This window comes from Heptranchias perlo, chromosome 35 (assembly GCF_035084215.1).
Source record: "Heptranchias perlo isolate sHepPer1 chromosome 35, sHepPer1.hap1, whole genome shotgun sequence".
Taxonomy (NCBI): domain Eukaryota; kingdom Metazoa; phylum Chordata; class Chondrichthyes; order Hexanchiformes; family Hexanchidae; genus Heptranchias; species Heptranchias perlo.
Window position 1 is genome coordinate 28333012 of NC_090359.1, and position 20460 is coordinate 28353471.

The following is a 20460-nucleotide window of genomic DNA, read 5'->3' on the forward strand; positions in this document are numbered from 1 at the left end:
TCTTTTTGTCCCTTTTCCCCTCTTCTTTCTCGACGGCACTGCCTCACGCCGGGTCCCACAATATATTTTGCCCAAGTGGCCATTCTTCACAGCAGCAGACTATTCAAACATGGAAGGCACCACATCTATGCCCGATCCAGCCCACACCAGACATCCACAAGTCCAGCTTTGGAGCGGGGGTTACCGCATAGTGACCAGAAGCAGGTCCGTCGACCGAGTATCAGCCTACTTCCTAGCCCGGTGGTGCTGAGGTCAACTGTAGCTCCCCTGCTGCTACCCGAGCTGAGATCAGCTGAAGTCAGCACAGACCAGGCATCAAACAGGAGTCTTTCTAGTCTACAGTTCCCCCATTTCCAAATTACATAGCATGTACGGCACAGAAACAGGCCATTCTGCCCAACTGGTCCATGCCGGTGTTTATATTCCACACGAGCCTCCTCCTATCCCTCGTCATCTCACCCTATCAGCATATCCTTCTATTCCTTTCTCTCTCATGTGTTTATCCAGCTTCCCTTTAAATATAACTATACTATTCACCTCAACTACTCCTTGTTGTAGCGAGTTCCACATTCCACCCACTCTCTGGGTAAAGAAGTTTCTCCTGAATTCCCTATTGAATTTATAAGCCAGAGCTCCCTGCTTGACAAATGAGATAGAGAGTAAGATGCAGCAGAGAAAAGGGGCGTATGAGAGATGTCAGGTTGATATCGCAAGTGAGAACCAGGCTGAATATAGAAAGTTCAGAGGGGAAGTGAAAAATGAAATAATAGGGGCAAAGAGATAGTATGAGAATAGACTGGCGGCCAACATAAAAGGGAATCCAAAAGTCTTCTACAGGCACAGTAAACGGGTAGTAAGGGGAGGGGTGGGACCGATTAGGGACCAGAAAGGAGGTCTACTCATGGAGGCAGAGGGCATGGCTGAGGTACTAAATGAGGACTTTGCATCTGTCTTTACCAAGGAAGAAGATGCTGCCAGAGTCTCAGCAAAGGAAGATGTTGTTGAGATACTGGATGGGCTAAAAATTGATAAAGAGGAGGTACTAGAAAGGCTGGCTGTACTTAAAGTAGATAAATCACCCGGTCCGGATGGGATGCATCCTAGGTTGCTGAGGGAAGTAAGGGTGGAAATTGCGGAGGTACTGGCCATAATCTTCCAAACATCCTTAGATACGGGGGTGGTGCCAGAGGACTGGAGAATTGCAAATGTTACACCCTTGTTCAAAAAAGGGTGTAAGGATAAACCCAGTAACTACAGGCCGGTCAGTTTAACCTCAGTGGTGGGGAAACTTTTAGAAATGATAATCCAGGACAGAATTAACAGTCACTTGGACAAGTGTGGATTGATTAGGGAAAGCCAGCACAGATTTGTTAAAGGCAAATCGTGTTTAACTAACTTGATAGAGCTTTTTCATGAGGTAACAGAGAGGGTCGATGAGGGCAATGCAGTTGATGTGGTATACATGGACTTTCAAAAGGCATTTGATAAAGTGCCGCACAATAGGCTTGTCATCAAGATTGATACCCATAGAATAAAAGGGGTAGTAGCAGCATGGATACAGAATTGGCTAAGTAACAGGAAGCAGAGAGTAGTGGTGAATGGTTGTTTCTCAGACTGGAGGGAGGTGTACAGTGGTGTTCCCCAGGGGTCAGTGCTGGGACCACTGCTTTTCTTGATATATATTAATGACTTGGACTTGGGTGTACAGGGCACAATTTCCAAATTTGCAGATGACACAAAACTTGGAAGGGTAGTGAACAGTGAGGAGGATAGTGATCGGCTTCAAGAGGATATAGACAGGCTGGTGGAATGGGCGGACACGTGGCAGATGAAATTTAACACAGAAAAATGCGAGATGATACATTTCGGTAGGAAGAATGAGGAGAGGCAATATAAACTAGAGGGCACAACTCTAAAAGGGGTACAGGGACAGAGAGATCTGGGGGTACATGTGCACAAATTGTTGAAGGTGGAAGGGGAGGTTGAGAAAACGGTTAAAAAAGCATACGGGATTCTGGGCTTTATAAATAGAGGCATAGAGTACAAAAGCAAGGAAGTCATGATGAACCTTTATAAACACTGGTTCGGCCACAGCTGGTGTATTGTGTCCAGTTGTGGGCACCGCACTTTAGGAAAGATGTGAAGGCCTTAGAGAGGGTGCAGAGGAGATTTACTAGAATGATTCCAGGGATGAGGGACTTTAGCTACGTGGATAGACTGGAGAAGCTGGGGTTGTTCTCCTTGGGACAGAGACGGTTGCGAGGAGATTTGATCGAGGTATTCAAAATCATGAAGGGTCTAGACAGAGTAGATAGAGAGAAACGGTTCCCATTGGTGGAAGGGTCAAGAACCAGAGGACATAGATTTAAGGTGATTGGCAAAAGAACCAAAGGTGAAATAAGAAAAATATATTTACACAGCGAGTGGTTAGAATCTGGAATGCACTGCCCGAGGGGGCGATGGAGGCAGATTCAATCATGGCCTTCAAAAGGGAACTGGACAAGTACTTGAAAGGAAAACATTTGCAGGGCTACGGGGAAAGGGCGGGGGTGTGGGACTAGCTGGATTGCTCTTGCAGAGAGCCGGCACGGACGCAATGGGCCAAATGGCCTCCTTCCATGCTGTAACCTTTCTATGATTCTAGTGACTATCTTATATTCTTAGTTCTGGTCTTCCCCACAAGTGGAAACATCTTCTCCACGTCTTCCCTATCAAACTCTTTCATAATTTTAAAGACCTCTATCAGGTCACCCCTCAGCTTTTTATTTTTTTTTTAGGGAAAAGAGCCCCAGCCTGTTCAACCTTTCCCAATAGGTATAACTTCTCAATTCTGGTATCATCCATGTAAATCTTTTTTGCACCTTCTCTAGTGCCTCTATACCCTTTTTATCATCTGGAGACCAGAACTGCATGCAATACTCCGAGTGTGGTCTAACCAAGGTTCAGTACAAGTTTAACATAACTTCTCTGCTTTTCAATTCTATCCCTCTGGAAATGAACCCCAGTGCTGGGTTTGCCCTTTTTTATGGCCTTGGTTCCAGGGTTTTTAGCTGCATTGTGACACCAGAGGTCCATCCCTCACAACGATCACATATTCTTCCATCTGTCTTACACCCCACACCCTTAACCCCCTGTTCGTCTGCCAAAGACGCGCTGAGCTACTGTGGTGGCGGTGCACGCAAATCAGTTTGCCAACGGCCACCGTGTATTTCAAGCTTTCCTGGATCTGCTGGTGGACAGTCAAAGTGACACCGGAAATGGCCTAGGATGGGGTTGCCAAGTCTGGGTGACCGTATCCCTGGAGGTTTCATCACATGACCTCCTGCCTCCAGTCGCCCTACCCGGTCAAACAGCCTTTTTTCCCCCATTTCCAATATTTCTATAACTAATAAACGAAAGCGTTCAAAGAGTATGAAAAAAACATAATTTTTTTAAAATGCCCCCATGATTTTTCTCCCAGGATTTTTTGCTCGCAGCAGTGCCCTGGAGATTAACCTTCAATTCCCGGAGACTCCAGGGCCATTCCCGGAGGGTTGGCAACCCTATTTGGGAGTGGGCTGGCTGCCACAGACTCCAAGATGCTGGAAACTTGTGATCCGGGGAAGCAATGAGGGGAGAAAAAGAATGAAAGGATACAGCCCTCCATTGTATATATACACAAGAGCACCTCAAACTCACGTCAGATCCGTCACTCTTAAAGACGAGATACGTCTGACGCATGATTTCTACGATGTCCTTGTGCGTTTTTAAGAGTTTCGCCTGGATGATATCCTGATGGAGCTGTTGCGCCTCTTTAAACTCCTTATCGCTGTACGTGCGCTTACTATCAATATACACCAGCAGCATTTCACTCATCTGGTAGGCACTCTGTTTGATGGTCAGACTTGATGCCTTGTACTCGTCAATCGTCAGCTGAAGCTATTTGGGAATGAAGACCACACATGACCATTAATGAACAGACAAATCCTTTTTGTGAACATAACTGAACACAGGATCAATATTTTAAAAGTCGAACAGTTCCCCTGACTGAGGAGAGATTTAATAGATATTACATTACCTAGAATGTACAGCATAGAAACAGGCCATTCGGCCCAACTGGTCCATGCTGGTGTTTATGCACCACAAGAGCCCCCTCCCTCCCTACTTCATCTCACCCTATCAGAATATCCTTCTATTCCTTTCTCCCTCATGTGTTTATCCAGCTTCCCCTTAAACGCATCTACACTATTCACCTCAACTACTCCTTGTGGGAGCGAGTTCCACATTCTCACCACTCTCTGGGTAAAGAAGTTTCTCCTGAATTCCATGTAGGATCTATTGGTCACTATCCTATATTTATGGCCCCAAGTTTTGGTCTCCCCCACAGGTGCAAACATTTTCTCTACGTTTAGAAACAAAACTGCCACTTACAGGGACCCCCTGTACATACTGACACACTCCCGGGGACCCCCAATAAATACTGACACACTCCCGTGGACCCCCTGTAAATTCTGACACACTCCCGGGGACCCCCTGTAAATACTGACATGCTCCCGGGGACCCCCTGTAAATACTGACACGCTCCCGGGAACCCTCTGTAAATTCTGACACACTCCCGGGGATCCCCTGTAAATACTGACACACTCCCGGGGATCCCCTGTAAATACTGACACACTCCCGTGGACCCCCTGTAAATTCTGACACACTCCCGTGGACCCCCTGTAAATTCTGACACAATCCCGTGGAGCTCCTGTAAATACTGACACACTCCCGGGGACCCCTTGTAAATACTGACACACTCCCGGGGACCCCCTGTAAATACTGACACACTCCCGGGGACCCTCTGTAAATACTGACACACTCCCGGGGACCCCCTGTAAATACTGAACACATTCCCAGGGACTCCCTGTAAATACTGATACACTCCCAGGGACCCCTTCCAAATATCAGACAATTCCAGGGAATCCCAATCTCTGGCTCTGCCCTCTGCTCCGCAGAAAAAGAGGTACCTGTCTGGCTTGCATCCGGCAATCGTCGATGAAGTAACTGGATAGTGTTCTGGACGCCCACTGAAGCTTCGACAACCCTGGGGCAATTTTCTTGTCGAGGAATTTGATTCTGTCTCGGAAGAGGTTCCGCTGCTCTTTAGTTAGCTCGTCAAGGATTCTAAAATTACAAATAAACCAATCATTCTAATTTTGAAGAGATTTTGTGTTTCTTTTATGCCTCGCCTTCCCATTTCCCAAGGGGCCATTCTTCATGTGTGACCCTAGAGCCTAGGCCTCACACAGCAAGTGCCAACAGGCGCCAGCCGTGGCTCAGTGGGGGGGGCACTCTCACCTCTGAAGGTCATGGGTTCGAGCCCCACTCCAGAGACTCGAGCACAACATCTAGGCCGACACTCCCAGTGCTGGTACCGAGGGAGCGCTGCACTGTTGGAGGTGCTGTCTTTCGGATGAGACGTTAAACAGAGGCCCCTTCCGCCCTTTCCGGTGGACGTAAAGGATCCCACGGCCACTATTTGAGTGAAAGCAGGGGAGTTCTCCCCAAAATCCTGGGCCAATATTTTTCCTACAACCAACAACACTAAAAAAAACAGATTATCTGGTCATTATCACATTGCTGTTTGTAGGATCTTGCTGTGCACAAATTGGCTGCCGTGTTTCCTACATTACAACAGCGACTACCCGGCAAAAGTAATTCAGAAGGCTCTAAAGAGCTTTGGGACGTCCTGAGGTCAAGAAAGGCTCTATATAAATACAAGTTTTTATTTCTTTATCGGGGACATCACAGATGAGACCCGATCCTGTTATCATCCAGCACTTCCTACAGGAGTCACTCGATAGTGATCAGGAGCAGAAACACAGTGATTTTTCCCCTGTCTAACCCATGGGTGCATAGGGAACTGTAGCCCCGACTGAGACTAGCTAACTCTGCAAAGGCAGGAAATTTTCCAGCCTCTAGGGCTGAGTTATAGTTCAGATGGAAACTGTTGTATCAGGGGAGCAATAATTGTAATTTTTAAAATGACTGCAAATTTGGATATTTTGGTCTAGAAATTTGATGACGAAAAATACAGAAATCTGATGATGTCATGCCCCCCCCACAAGCGTACATTTCAGGTGCTAAACGGGTGCCTAAACTTCCAATATGGCGGGCAGGAAGCCATACAAGCCATAACCGTGCCATATTGGTATAGGCAAAATAATTTTCTACGGGTGGCCTAAAAGGAGGGAGTTGTTTACACTGAAAGCCCTTCCCCCATTCTCCAGAGCCATGCTTGCTTGTAACACAAAGCAGGTGAAGGATGCACTGCAGCAACTCGCCAAGGCTTCTTCGACAGCACCTCCCAAACCCGCGACCTCTACCACCTGGAAGGACAAGAGCAGCAGGCGCATGGGAACAACACCACCTGCACGTTCCCCTCCAAGTCACACACCATCCTGACTTGGAAATATATCGGCCGTTCCTTCATCGTCGCTGGGTCAAAATCCTGCAACTCCCTTCCTAACAGCACTGTGGGAGAACCGTCACCACACGGACTGCAGCGGTTCAAGAAGGCGGCTCACCACCACCTTCTCAAGGGGCAATTAGGGATGGGCAATAAATGCCGGCCTTGCCAGCGACGCCCACATCCCATGAACGAATAAAAAAAAAATACAGTCATATAGTTGACAGAAAAAAGGAAAGTCAGGTTATTTTGTACAGTGGATTACTGGGGAAATAGGTGACAAAGAATGTCTTAGTCTGGGAGTGATTAGAGCAAATGATTTGTTAATGCTCAGAAACTGGCATTTTGATGGCCTCGGAACTTTTAATGCAAAATTGCAGTGTTTGACAGCAAATCACATTATAGAGGCAGTAAGTGCAGCAATTTACTGGATGTCACACCATGCCAACCTACTTTCCTCAGAATACTATATGCTGCAAGAGGAATCTAAAATGAAAAGAAAAATTCACAGAATAAATGGCAAGATGGTGCCATGAGTTTAAAGGCCAGCGGGGCAGGAGCAGCTACACATTGTGAAACATTCCAATCCCAGCCTCGCACTTCAACAACTTGCACTGACCTGTTGTAATCACGGACCACCAGGAGAACACTCTCTCGTAGCTTCCTGAGATCTTCCCTTCTCTGGTAGGTCTCCATGACATAATGTGGGATCTCGAAGAGCAAGCGCTCCCAGTAATGGACTTCATCAAACAACTCCAACAGGTACCTGTGAGAAACGGGTAACGTGGTGACAATATTGGTACAACTCTCTTAGACTGATAGCCATTATACATCAGGGTTAGCACAATTGGCAGGGTTATATTTGGGAAAAGACAAATGACATCAATACCGTATAGGGCCTTTAACATAAGGCAACATCCAAGGTGCTTCACAGAGGGGAAATGGACACCAAGCTGTAGTTGAGAGAGTTGGGCAAGATGACCAAATGCGTGGGTTTTGAGGAAGCTTTTAAAAGGTGGAAGGAGTTAAGGAGGGAGTTACTCTTGCTATCTCCTACGTGAAATGCTTTGGCAGGCTTTGTTATGTTAAAGGGGCTACATGATTGTGAATTGTTGTGAAACTAGTTTGTCCCAGCCCCTGTTGAATTGGTTTGTTCATTTTATCGTATTAATCAGGTTTGGAAAGTAGTTCTAGTTATGTAGGTTTTCCTGAGCATTCGCTATTTTTTTTTTTGCATGCTTTAACTTGGCCTTCCAATTCTCTGCCTTTGGTCAATATGTCGGGAAGGAGTTTGACACCTCCTGCCCTCTCGCCCCAGCATAGAATCATAAAATCTTACAGCACAGAAGGAGGCCATTCGGCCCATCGTGCCTGTGCCGCATTGGTTATAGGAGAGTTGCAACTGAGGGAGAGAAACAAGTTTAATAAAGGGCTTTCACAAACACTATGAATGCTGGAATAGTCCTACCGTCTTCATATCTGTGATAGAAAGCAAGAGAAAACACCCGCAAATCCCAGTGAGGCAGTCTGTGAAGAGGGAAATAGAGAAAGGGAGAAAAAGGTAGAGAAACAAAAAAGAGAAGAGGTGCATGTTAATGCCATTTGACCATTCCATGTGGTCCATTTGACAGATGCAACTTGCCACTTTTAGCCATTTTTGTGTTTTGTCTCATGAGTGTGTGTTTCAGGCATAAAACTCATGGTGAGACCCTCACACCCAGGGTGTATCCCATGTTGGCAGTTCCAATTTACAGTTCAGCTACGTATCTAACACATGCAATATTATTACTTCAGTTCCAATCTTACCCAACAATTGCCAAAAGGATTTGGAAACTAGCTTGAACTTTGCGAACTCACAGGTCAAAGTTTACGCTGAGTTTGGAACGGTCCTCAACGTTGCGGATCATCAGTGGTCTCTCCAGGCGTTTTGTGCTGTCCCGGTCCACGTTGACTGTCCATTCTGTGAAGACCTTGCGCACAAATTCATCCAGAGACTGTTCTAGCATCTGGTAGAATGCCATTGACTCCTCGCCCAACCCAATTGTGGGCAGAAAGGTGGCTTGGACCAGAAACTGTAAGTTACGACACAGAGATTAAGATATCCGTCCACATCTGGTATTCAAGGTTTTTTGATCATTCCATCTTATTTCTTCTTTAAATTTTCTTTCTCTTTCTCCCCTCCTCTCAGGTGCTGACTCACCACTGGGGTTACAGTTCCACCTATTCTGTACCTCACACAGTGGTCATTCTTCATGTGTGAGCTAAGACAGTGAGTGTAGAAAGGCTGATCTGCACTCCTCCAATTCTGGCCTCTTGCGCATCCCTGATTTTAATCGCTCCACCATTGCCTTTAGCTGCCTAAGCCCTAAGCTCTGGAATTCCCTCCCTAAACCTCTCCGCCTCTCTCCCCTCCTTTAAAACACTCCTTAAGACCTACCTCTTTGACCAAGCTTTTGGTCACCTGTCCTAATATCTCCTTATGTGGCTCGGTGTCATATTTTGCTTGACAATCGCTCCTGTGAAGCGCCTCAGGACGTTTTACTACATTAAAGGCGCTATATAAATGCAAGTTGTTGTTGTTTACATCCAACTTACCTCCATCGATCTGTCGATGCGACGACGAAGAGTCCGTGCCCAATGTGCCTGGCCAGCGTACCGAGGCATATGTGGGGTCAGATTGATTGCCTTCCTATTCAGCTCTTTGTTTACTGGTGATAGCTCATCGTTGAACAGTATGTAGACTTTCACTGTCTTTTTATCAATTGTCCGCTTTATGGCCTGTGAGCAACAGAACAGTTTGGATCTTACTGTAGGGTAGCGTTTAGGCACTAACTTCTTGTTGGTGAGGCGCAGCCTTGACCAACGTCGTGCCCAAAATGCCTCTCTCATGAATGCTCCAACACAGACGGAGATGAGATACAGCTCTCCCCCCTGCAATTCCCCCACACAAAGTGGAGTTCCTGATTGGAATGGTTGCTGAGTGGAAGACAGACGCTTCACTGCACGGCTCAGAAAAGCAGATAGGGCCCATAGTTCTATTGGGAAAACGATGGATCATTTTAAGAGGACCCTTTACATCGAATTTACAGCACAGAAACAGGCCATTCGGCCCAACAGGTCTGTGCCGGTGCTCATGCTCCACACGAGCCTCCTCCCTCCCTACTTCATCTCACCCTATCACCATATCCTTCTATTCCTTTCTCCCTCATGTGTTTATCCAGCTTCCCCTTAAATCCATCTACACTATTCACCTCAACCACTCCTTGTGGGAGTGAGTTCCACATTCTCACCACTCTCTGGGTAAAGAAGTTTCTCCTGAATTCCCTATTGGATTTCTTAGTGATTATCTTATATTTATGGCCCCAAGTTCTGGTCTCCCCCGCAAGTGGAAACGTCTTCTCTACGTCTACCCTTTCATAATCTTAAAGACCTCTATCAGGTCACCCCTCAGTCTTCTCTATCTAGAGAAAAGAGCCCCAGCCTGCTCAATCTTTCCTGATAGGTACAACCTCTCAGTTCTGGTATCAGTTGCATCATGGAGGCTGGGATGGCCTCATTTTCTTATACCGTTCCCTTGCTTTCTCTAGTTGGACAGCAAAAGGCGAGGGGACTGCACTTAAATCCTGGGCTTTGTCACCATCTCACAGCCCGGCAGGCCTAGAGCGGTCCAGAGGTGCGTGCAGCAGTAACCTGCCAGGGTAAAGGGAAGGCTGGCTGTAAGCGCCCCCCCCTTGCTGCCTAACGGTACCATTGGTGCAGTTAGAGGATCGATGGGATGCAAATGGACTTCAGCGGGGACAGAGCCCGATCTCGCTCACTGGAGTGAAGGACAGTTCTCCCGCAACAACTGCTCTTCTGATGGGATTATTTGATTTGTATTTTAAACTTTGACTTCCAGTTACAGAAACCACATCAAATATTTTTGTTAACAGAGATTTTTAACTGGAGCAAAAAGAGAACTCATGTTTGCTTTCCACTTCTCTATATGTTGGTTACTCCCAGCTGTCAGGCATGTTGGACAGTGATTGAGGAGGCCACAGCAACCATGGCCAACTTCACGGTCCCCTCAGACAGAGCCCCCCATTCCTACTTAGCCTGTTAGCCAGACACCAAAGCATCCCCCATCATACAAACATACAAAATTGACAGGCAGGATACGACGGGTTGGTCCATCAAGCCTGCCCCACACCATGATGGCCGGAGCATTGTGGCTAAACACTCCCTCCCTCCCCTCTCACCCCACCCCTGCAGCCATGTAATCTCCTGGGAGAGGCAAAAAAAAAAAAAATTCAGGGCCAATAAGAGAAAAAATATCCTGGAAAATTCCTCTCCGACCCCCTCAGGCAATCGAAACCAGTCCAGGGGATCACATGGACCGAGTGTTATCTATAAAGACGCTTACCTTCTATATGAGGCGATCTCTGCCCCAGTCAGGAACTGGTCCAGCTCCCTCTTGAAGGCAGAGAGTCAGCACCCACCACACCAGCCGACAATGTGTTCCAGAGGCTCACTACTCTCTGGGGAAAGAAGAGCTGCAGCCCCCCGCAAACGTAAATGTCCTGACCATTTGCAGAAATAGTTCATCTATTCCTTTAAATCAGCCATTGGCAGCAGCCTGGGTCCCCTCAACATCCAACCACAGGGAAACCGGTCTCCTCCGGCCTGCACCTCACCTTCATAGCAATCCAAGATCACGCGATGCAGGCAGTTTCTCAGCTGGATGTTTAATAACCCTGGGTTACGATGATTTGATATTGCACGTACCTCACGGTAAGCCAGGTGCTGGAATACGTCCAGGAACTCCACCCCTTGCTGCACTGTAGTCACTGTTTCAAATGAGGACGAGATCAGGTTCTGCATCATCACTTCCAGGTCTTTGATACCTGACCGGAACCTGAACAGACATGAAGAGTAAGACGGTGGACATCAGGTGTAGGTCCAGCACTACCTTCTCTAAAGGGCTGGGATAGCACAAACAAACAAAGGGGAATACTGTCTGCTTTCTTTTTTAAGAACATAAGAACATAAGAAATTGGAGCAGGAGTAGGCCAATCGGCCCCTCGAGCCTGCTCCGCCATTCAATAAGATCATGGCTGATCTGATCCCAACCACAAATCTAAAGAACACAAGAAGTCGGAGCAGGACCCGGCCACATAGCCCCTGGGCCCTCTCCGCCACCCACAGGGCATTGACCGATCCGAACTCAGCTTCATGTCCAATTTCCTGCCCGCTCCCCATAACCCCTAATTCCCTTTACTTCTAGGAAACTGTCTATTTCTGTTTTAAATTTATCTAATGATGTAGCTTCCACAGCTTCCTGGGGCAGCAAATTCCACAGACCTACCACCCTCTGAGTGAAGAAGTTTCTCCTCATCTCAGTTTTGAAAGAGCAGCCCCTTATTCTAAGATTATGCCCCCTAGTTCTAGTTTCACCCATCTTTGGGAACATCCTTACTGCATCCACCCGATCAAGACCCTTCACAATCTTATATGTTTCAATAAGATCGCCTCTCATTCTTCTGAACTCCAATGAGTAGAGTCCCAATCTACTCAACCTCTCCTCATATGTCCGCCCCCTCATCCCCGGGATTAACCGCGTGAACCTTCTTTGTACTGCCTCGAGAGCAAGTATGTCTTTTCTTAGGTATGGAGACCAAAACTGTATGCAGTATTCCAGGTGCGGTCTCACCAATACCTTATATAACTGCAGCAATACCTCCTTGTTTTTATATTCTATCCCCCTAGCAATAAAAGCCAACATTCCGTTGGCTTTCTTGATCACCTGCTGCACCTGCATACCAACTTTTTGATTTTCTTGCACTAGGACCCCCAGATCCCTTTGTACTGCAGTACTTTCCAGTCTCTCGCCATTAAGAAAATAACCTGCTCTCTGATTTTTCCTGCCAAAGTGCATAACCTCACATTTTCCAATATTATATTGCATCTGCCAAATCTCCGCCCACTCACCCAGCCTGTCTATATCCCCTTGCAGGTTTTTTATGTCCTCCTCACTCTCTACTTTCCCTCCCATCTTTGTATCATCTGCAAATTTTGATATGTTGCACTCGGTCCCCTCCTCCAAATCGTTAATATAGATTGTAAAGAGTTGGGGACCCAGCACCGACCCCTGTGGAACACCACTGGTTACTGGTTGCCAGTCCGAAAATGAACCATTTATCCCAACTCTCTGCTTCCTGTTTGATAACCAATCCTCCACCCATGCCAGAATATTACCCCCAATCCCGTGATTTTTTATCTTAAGTAATAATCTTTTATGTGGCACCTTGTCGAATGCCTTCTGGAAGTCTAAATACACTACGTCCACTGGTTCCCCTTTATCCACCCTATACGTTATATCCTCGAAGAACTCAAGCAAATTTGTCAGACATGACTTCCCCTTCATAAAGCCATGCTGACTTTGTCCTATTAAATTATGCTTATCTAAATGTTCTGTTACTGTCTCCTTAATAATAGACTCCAAAATTTTACCCACCACAGATGTTAAGCTAACTGGCCTATAATTTCCAGCCTTCTGCCTACTACCCTTTTTAAATAACGGTGTTACATTAGCAGTTTTCCAATCTGCCGGGACCTCTCCTGAGTCCAGGGAATTTTGGAAAACTATCACCAAAGCATCCACAATCCCTACTGCCACTTCCCTCAAGACCCTAGGATGGAAGCAATCAGGTCCAGGGGATTTATCCGCCTTGAGTCCCATTATTTTACTGAGTACCATCTCTTGAGTGATTTTAATCGTATTTAGCTCCTCCCCCCCGAGAGTCCCCTGTTTGTCCAGTGTTGGGATATTCTTAGTGTCCTCTACTGTAAAGACTGAAACAAAATATTTGTTCAGCATTTTTGCCATCTCCATGTTTCCCACCATTAATTTCCTGGTCTCATCCTCTAAGGGACCTATGTTTGCCTTAGCCACCCTTTTTCTTTTTATATAACTATAGAAACTCTTGCTATCTGTTTTTATATTTTTTGCTAATTTCTTTTCATAATCTAACTTCCCTTTCTTAATCAATCCTTTAGTTACTTTTTGCTGTCTTTTGAAGAATTCCCAATCATCTATCCTCCCACTAAGTTTGGCTACCTTATATGTCCTTGTTTTTAGTCGGATACTATCCTTGATTTCTTTACTTAGCCACGGGTGGCTGTCATTTCTTTTACACCCTTTTTTCCTCAGTGGAATATATTTATTTTGAAAGTTGTAAAATAACTCCCTAAATGAACACCACTGCTCATGTACCGTCTTACCCTTTAATCTATTTTCCCAGAGAGTGGATTGATGTCGGCAGGCAGTGGGCTGTGCTTGCCAAGGTTTGGGATGCCATTGCAAAGCTTCCTCTACACAGGCCCAAGACTATGACTCAGGAAAGAAAAAATTCCATGAACTTTTCTGATCCAAGAAAGAACGAACTTGCATTTCTACAGTGCCTTTCACGACCTCAGGATGTCCCAAAGCACTTCACAGCCAATGAGGTACTTTTTTGAAGCCAAGTCACTGTTGTAATGTAGGAAATGCAGCAGCCAATTGGTGCACAGCAAGATCCCACAAACAGCAATGTGATAATAATCAGATAATCTGTTTTAGTGACATGGGATCTTTTACGTCCACCTGAAAGAGCAGATGAGCTTCGGTTTAACATCTCATCCGAAAGACGGCACCTCTGACAGCGCAGCACTCCCTCAGTACTGGCACTGGGAATGACAGCCTAGATTTTGTGATCAAGTCCCTGGAGGGGGGCTTGAACCCACTCTCAGAGGTGAGAGAGCTACCCACTGAGCCATGACAAACACCAAAGGTGAAAAGGCAAGGAATTGGGGTTGAAAAGATAAGAAGCACCATGTTCCTATGCTGTATAATAAGTTTGATACTGGATAATGTACTCCCAAAGCAATCTTATCAGGGTCAATAACACTGACTTGCTGTAGTCATCATGCCAGAATGTATTCTTCACATCCAGGATCTCACTCTTCATGGTTTTCAGCATTTGTAGGATTTTGTCGAAGGTGGCCTCAATCTCCAGGAGACTCCGTGTTATTTCGGGACCGCGATGCCCTCCAAAACATGGCAGCGGCGTCTGCTCCCCTTCCTCCCGTCTGGCAAAGAACTCCTGGCAATCACACACCTGCACAGGTTGAAGAAAAAAAAAGTGACGCTTTTGCATATTACCAGCAGAAATGATTTATCAGCCACAGGTTTTCCTAAACCAATTTACCACACACTATCTATCCTCTAAACCACTTAGGCTGTCAGCAAGTCACCGGAATTCTCAGTCTCCCTGGGCCAGTGCATTTACCCAGTCATACATCACGCTAGCTAAAAGAAAAAGAAAAAAGAAAAAGAAAAGTTCAGAAAAAGAAATAAAGTTTAGAAAAAGAAATATAAATATGCATTTATACAACACATTTCACAACCTCAGGTCATCCCAAACCGCTTTACAGCAAATGAAGTACTTTTGAAGTGTAGTCGCTTGTTGTAATATAGGAAACGTGGCAGCCAATTTGCGCACAGCAAGATCCCACAAACAGTGTATGGCGGGGCCAGTGCTGGGTACCGTACATCAGACAGGAGATATTTTTGTTGGCTATCTTTGTGAGACGCAGCACAGGAGGAAGCAGTTGACTGAAAGCCTTTCCACTAGGAGAACCTTTCCCACTGATTTCTCTCCCTTTCCATATTTCTACCAAACTCAGTTTCAGGTTAATGCCCTGCCATCCACTGGGTTAGGGAATATCTTGGGCTAAAGGATGGACTGGACTCGAGACACTAGGGGAAGCACTGGGCTGAACTGGCGAGGAGTAGGACTGGGGGCAGATTGGGCCACGGGATACACGGGGCTAGCAGATATACTGGGCTAGGGGATTATAAGGGTATCTGCCTTGGCTCATTTTTTAAAAAAATTCGTTCATGGGATGTGGGCGTCGCTGGCGAGGCCGGCATTTTATTGCCCATCCCTAATTGCCCTTGAGAAGGTGGTGGTGAGCCGCCTTCTTGAACCGCTGCAGTCCGTGTGGTGAAGGTTCTCCCACAGTGCTGTTAGAAAGGGAGTTCCAGGATTTTGACCCAGCGACGATGAAGGAACGGCGATATATTTCCAAGTCGGGATGGTGTGTGACTTGGAGGGGAACATGCAGGTGGTGTTGTTCCCATGTGCCTGCTGCTCTTGTCCTTCTAGGTAGTAGTGGTCGCGGGTTTGGGAGGTGCTGTCGAAGAAGCTTTGGCGAGTTGCTGCAGTGCATCCTGTGGATGGTACACACTGCGCCGGTGGTGAAGGAAGTGAATGTTTAGGGTGGTGCATGGAGTGCCAATCAAGCTGGCTGCTTTGTCCTGGATGGAACATAAGAACATAAGAAATAGGAGCAGGAGTCGGCCATATGACCCCTCGAGCTTGCTCCGCCATTCAATCAGATCATGGCTGATCTTCAACCTCAACTCCACTTTCCTGCCCGATCCCCATATTCCTTGATTCCCCTAGAGTCCAAAAATCTATCGCTCTCAGCCTTGAATATACTCAATGACTGAGCATCCACAGCCCTCCACAGGCTCAGTCTCTGAGTCAGAAGGTCATGGCTTCTGATGAAAGGTCATTGACCTGAAACGTTAACCCTGTTTCTCTCTCCACAGATATTGCCTGACCTGCTGAGTGTTTTCCAGCATTTCCTGTTTTTATTTTCGATTTCCAGCATCCGCAGTATTTTGCTTTTGTTTCAGTTTATTCTAATCTGCCTGTGGATAAATATTAAATTCTTTATGTTACCATACCTCAAGCAGGTCCCTGCAGCGCTGTATGAAGGCATCCACTTGGGCAAATACACTTGTGTTGTCTAGGATCCAGGGGATGTTTGAAGATCTGTACCACAGCATAAGAATAAGTTTCAAATACACGTGACTGCCTTTTTTGTCCTCAAATTTCCGTCGCCAAATGTTCCTATAATTCCCTCCTGAAAGTGCAGAACCATTCTGCAGTACAGTTCGACTAGCATCTTATGTGGGAGACCAAATTCTTCGAGTGTCCCAACTTTTAAAAAAACTTGTTCTTGGGACATGGCTGACGTTGACGAGGCCGCGTTTATTGCCCATCCCGAGTTGCCCTGAGAAGGTGGTGCTGGGCCTTGAAGCAGCTGTTTTTACAATTGAGCGGCTTGGTAGCTCACTTCGGAAGGCATTAGGAGTCAATCATGGAGTGTGAATTGGAGGCATGGGCAGGGCAGACAGGGTAATGGTGGCAGCTTCCCTTTCCTGAAGGACATTAGTGAACCAGTTGGGTTTTTATGACAATCCAGCAGCTTTCATGGTCACTTTATCTGGGTGCGAGTCCACAAATGACCAGATTCCTGGAGTTCAATTTCCACAGCTTGCCCTGGTACGATTTGAACTCTCAATCTCTGGGTTATTAGTCCAGTCCCGCAACCATTACATCACTGTACCCATGGTCCAACCATGGCTGGCATTACAACTGAGGCCGACTGTGTTCTCAGCCAGTGCACACACTCCATCGGAGGTCACTGAAGAGTAATCTGGAGCAGGGATGCTGCCTGGTTCACCCCCTTCCCTGGTCCAAGGGCGGTGAAGGCCAATTATGCCCAAAATATGTCCCCCCCCCCCCCCCCCACCATCTGAGACCAGCAAACTCATCAAATACTGGGAACTGGATACCAGCTTGAATCAATACTACAGGTGGGGCGGGGATGGTGGCGGGGGGGGGGGGTGATGGTGGCGGGGGGGGGGGGTGATGGTGGCGGGGGGGGGGGTGATGGTGGCGGGGGGGGGGGGTGATGGTGGCGGGGGGGGGGGGGTGATGGTGGCGGGGGGGGGGGGTGATGGTGGCGGGGGGGGGGTGATGGTGGCGGGGGGGGGGGGGTGATGGTGGCGGGGGGGGGGGTGATGGTGGCAGGGTGATGGTGGCGGGGGGGGTGATGGTGGCGGGGGGGGGGGTGATGGTGGTGGTGGGGGGGGGGTGATGGTGGTGGGGGGGGGGGTGATGGTGGCGGGGTGATGGTGGCGGGGGGGGGGTGATGGTGGCGGGGGGGGGGGTGATGGTGGCGGGGGGGGGGTGATGGTGGTGGGGGGGGGGGGGGTGATGGTGGTGGGGGGGGGGGGGTGATGGTGGTGGGGGGGGGGGGTGATGGTGGCGGGGTGATGGTGGCGGGGGGGGGTGATGGTGGCGGGGGGGGGGTGATGGTGGCGGGGGGGGGGGGTGATGGTGGTGGGGGGGGGGGGGGGTGATGGTGGTGGGGGGGGGGGGGTGATGGTGGTGGGGGGGGGGGGGTGATGGTGGTGGGGGGGGTGGGTGATGGTGGCGGGGGGGGGTGATGGTGGCGGGGGGGGGGGGGGGTGATGGTGGTGGGGGGGGGGGGGGGTGATGGTGGTGGGGGGAAGGTGGCGGAAAGACTCCAGAAGGATTCGAGGCCTCACCTGGTGTGAAGCGAGGCAGCGCTCGCAAAGTGATTCTTCCAGGCTTGGCAACAGTTGATGCAGTCGTGGAGAGTGACCTTACTCGACTTGATGTGACCCTCAAATATCTTGTCCAACGAGATCTCTCTGGAGCACAGATGGATTATCTCATTACTCAGCTAAAAAGAGAATGGAAGACAGGTGTGTGGAGTTAACTCGTTCTCCAGATGCAGTCAGATTGAAACCAACAAAGTTTTAGGAAGTAAAGCGTGCCTCCATAGTCACAGTCACTGCACTCCAAAGGTAATTCATTGCATTAAGTATTTTGAAACATTATGAAGAAGTGTTAATTAGCACAAAATAAATGCAAAACTAAACTCATTTAAACGAAAGAGGGTATAGCCAGTGTAATTCACTGCATAATTTATACAACTAATTTAAATTATCTTATAAAATTTGCACAATTTATTTCCATATCATGTATAATTCCTTCACATACTTTATTTACATAATTTATTTACATGATCTGGTATTATAACTTTTGTAATTAATTAACTTTGTATTTTTAAGTCCATAGTGTCTTGAAATTTGGTTCTTTAAATATTAGCAAACAAAGGCTTAATGTGTTCTTCTGACATTCTTCTCTCTGCTATTTTGATGGAGGCATTAGCCCGTCTGATGAAAGAGGCTTAGCGCTTCCATTAAGTAGCAGAGCGAGGAATTTCATACTAAAGTGTCAATCATTTGTTCATTAATATTTGAGGAGTAATATTTCAAGGAACACAAGGTTTAGGAATTTGTGTGGCAAAAATAATGTAAAATCCCAGAAGGAAATCTCTCCTCCCCCCCTCTCCAACGTCCAGTTCCAGTGTGCATGTTTAGTCAAGAGGATGAGTTAAGAAAGGGCATGAGGCCTGACATGCATTCGGACCAGTTTTACACAAAGACAAAACCAACAAGAAGTCCTCAATGATATCTGGATACTAACAGATAAGGAACAGCAAAAGGCCAGTTGGTACACCAATCCTGTTCTTTGCAATCAACAGTGTTAAACTGGCACCACCATGGGTCCTCTCCAACTTATTTACTCTCTTGAGAGAGGTGAATCAAGAGGGGACACTTCCAAGATTTGTGAAACATCTCCCTCATCCCCACGGGCAACTGAGCAAAACCTCACCGGGTTATCAGCCTACCCATACAATGTGCACCATTGAACCTTTGCATTCCATAGATGGCATCCTCATGGTCCGTTCAAACCCAGGCGCCATAGCTCTTTGGAATTGAGAAACCTAGGCTCACGCCAATAGTGTGGGACGCCACCAAGATTGAAAAGGGAGGGAGAAAAGTTGGGATAAATCAAAGAGTGGTAGCTAGGAGACATCAAGCTGGTGTTCTAAAAACTTGTACAGAACCTTGGTTAGTCCACACTTGGAGTATTGTGCACAGTTCTGGTCTCCATATTGTAGAAAGGATATAGAGGCATTGGAGAAGGTGCAAAAAAAGATTCAAAAGGATGATACCAGAACTGAGAGGATATATTTACCAGGAAAGGCTGAACAGGCTGGGGTTTTTTTCTGTAGAAAAGAGAAGGCTGAGGAGTGCCCTGATAGAGATCTTTAAGATAATGAAAGGGTTCGACAGGGTAGATGTAGAGAAGATAAGAACATAAGAACATAAGAAATAGGAGCAGGAGTAGGCCAATCGGCCCCTCGAGCCTGCTCCGCCATTCAATAAGATCATGGCTGATCTGATCCTAACCTCAAATATAAATTCATGTCCAATTTCCTGCCTGCTCCCCGTAACCCCTAATTCCCTTTACTTCTAGGAAACTGTCTATTTCTGTTTTAAATTTATCTAATGATGTAGCTTCCACAGCTTCCTGGGGCAGCAAATTCCACAGACCCACTACCCTCTGAGTGAAGAAGTTTCTCCTCATCTCAGTTTTGAAAGAGCAGCCCCTTATTCTAAGATTATGCCCCCTAGTTCTAGTTTCACCCATCCTTGGGAACATCCTTACCGCATCCACCCGATCAAGCCCCTTCACAATCTTATATGTTTCAATAAGATCGCCTCTCATTCTTCTGAACTCCAATGAGTAGAGTCCCAATCTACTAAACCTCTCCTCATATGTCCGCCCCCTCATCCCCGGGATTAACCGAGTGAACCTTCTTTGTACTGCCTTGAGAGCAAGTATGTCTTTTCTTAAGTATGGACACCAAAACTGTATGCAGTATTCCAGGTGCGGTCTCACCAATACCTTATGTAACTGCAGCAATACCTCCCTGTTTTTATATTCTATCCCCCGAGCAATAAAAGCCAACATTCCATTGGCCTTCTTGATCACCTGCTGCACCTGCATACTAACTTTTTGATCTTCTTGCACTAGGACCCCCAGATCCCTTTGTACTGCAGTACTTTCCAGTTTCTCGCCATTAAGATAATAACTTGCTCTCTGATTTTTCCTGCCAAAGTTCATAACCTCACATTTTCCAATATTGTATTGCATCTGCCAAATCTCCGCCCACTCACCCAGCCTGTCCATATCCCCCTGTAGGTTTTTTATGTCCTCCTCACTCTCCACTTTCCCTCCCATCTTTGTATCATCTGCAAACTTTGATACGTTACA

At 47.0% G+C, this 20460-nt stretch overlaps 1 protein-coding gene across 1 annotated transcript in view; it reads right to left on the bottom strand.

Annotated features, from left to right (window-relative positions):
* The window catches only part of dnah2 (dynein, axonemal, heavy chain 2), a 174476-nt gene that overhangs the window by 141165 nt on the left and 12851 nt on the right, over positions 1-20460 (bottom strand). Inside the window, exons 8-16 of the mRNA XM_067972290.1 lie at positions 17856-18013; positions 16203-16290; positions 14360-14565; positions 11195-11324; positions 9026-9208; positions 8288-8502; positions 7050-7196; positions 4989-5145; positions 3679-3918 (exon numbers count right to left, since the gene is read on the bottom strand). Of these exons, the coding sequence (XP_067828391.1) occupies positions 3679-3918; positions 4989-5145; positions 7050-7196; positions 8288-8502; positions 9026-9208; positions 11195-11324; positions 14360-14565; positions 16203-16290; positions 17856-18013 (1524 nt within the window). The remainder of the gene's footprint in view (positions 1-3678; positions 3919-4988; positions 5146-7049; positions 7197-8287; positions 8503-9025; positions 9209-11194; positions 11325-14359; positions 14566-16202; positions 16291-17855; positions 18014-20460) is intronic.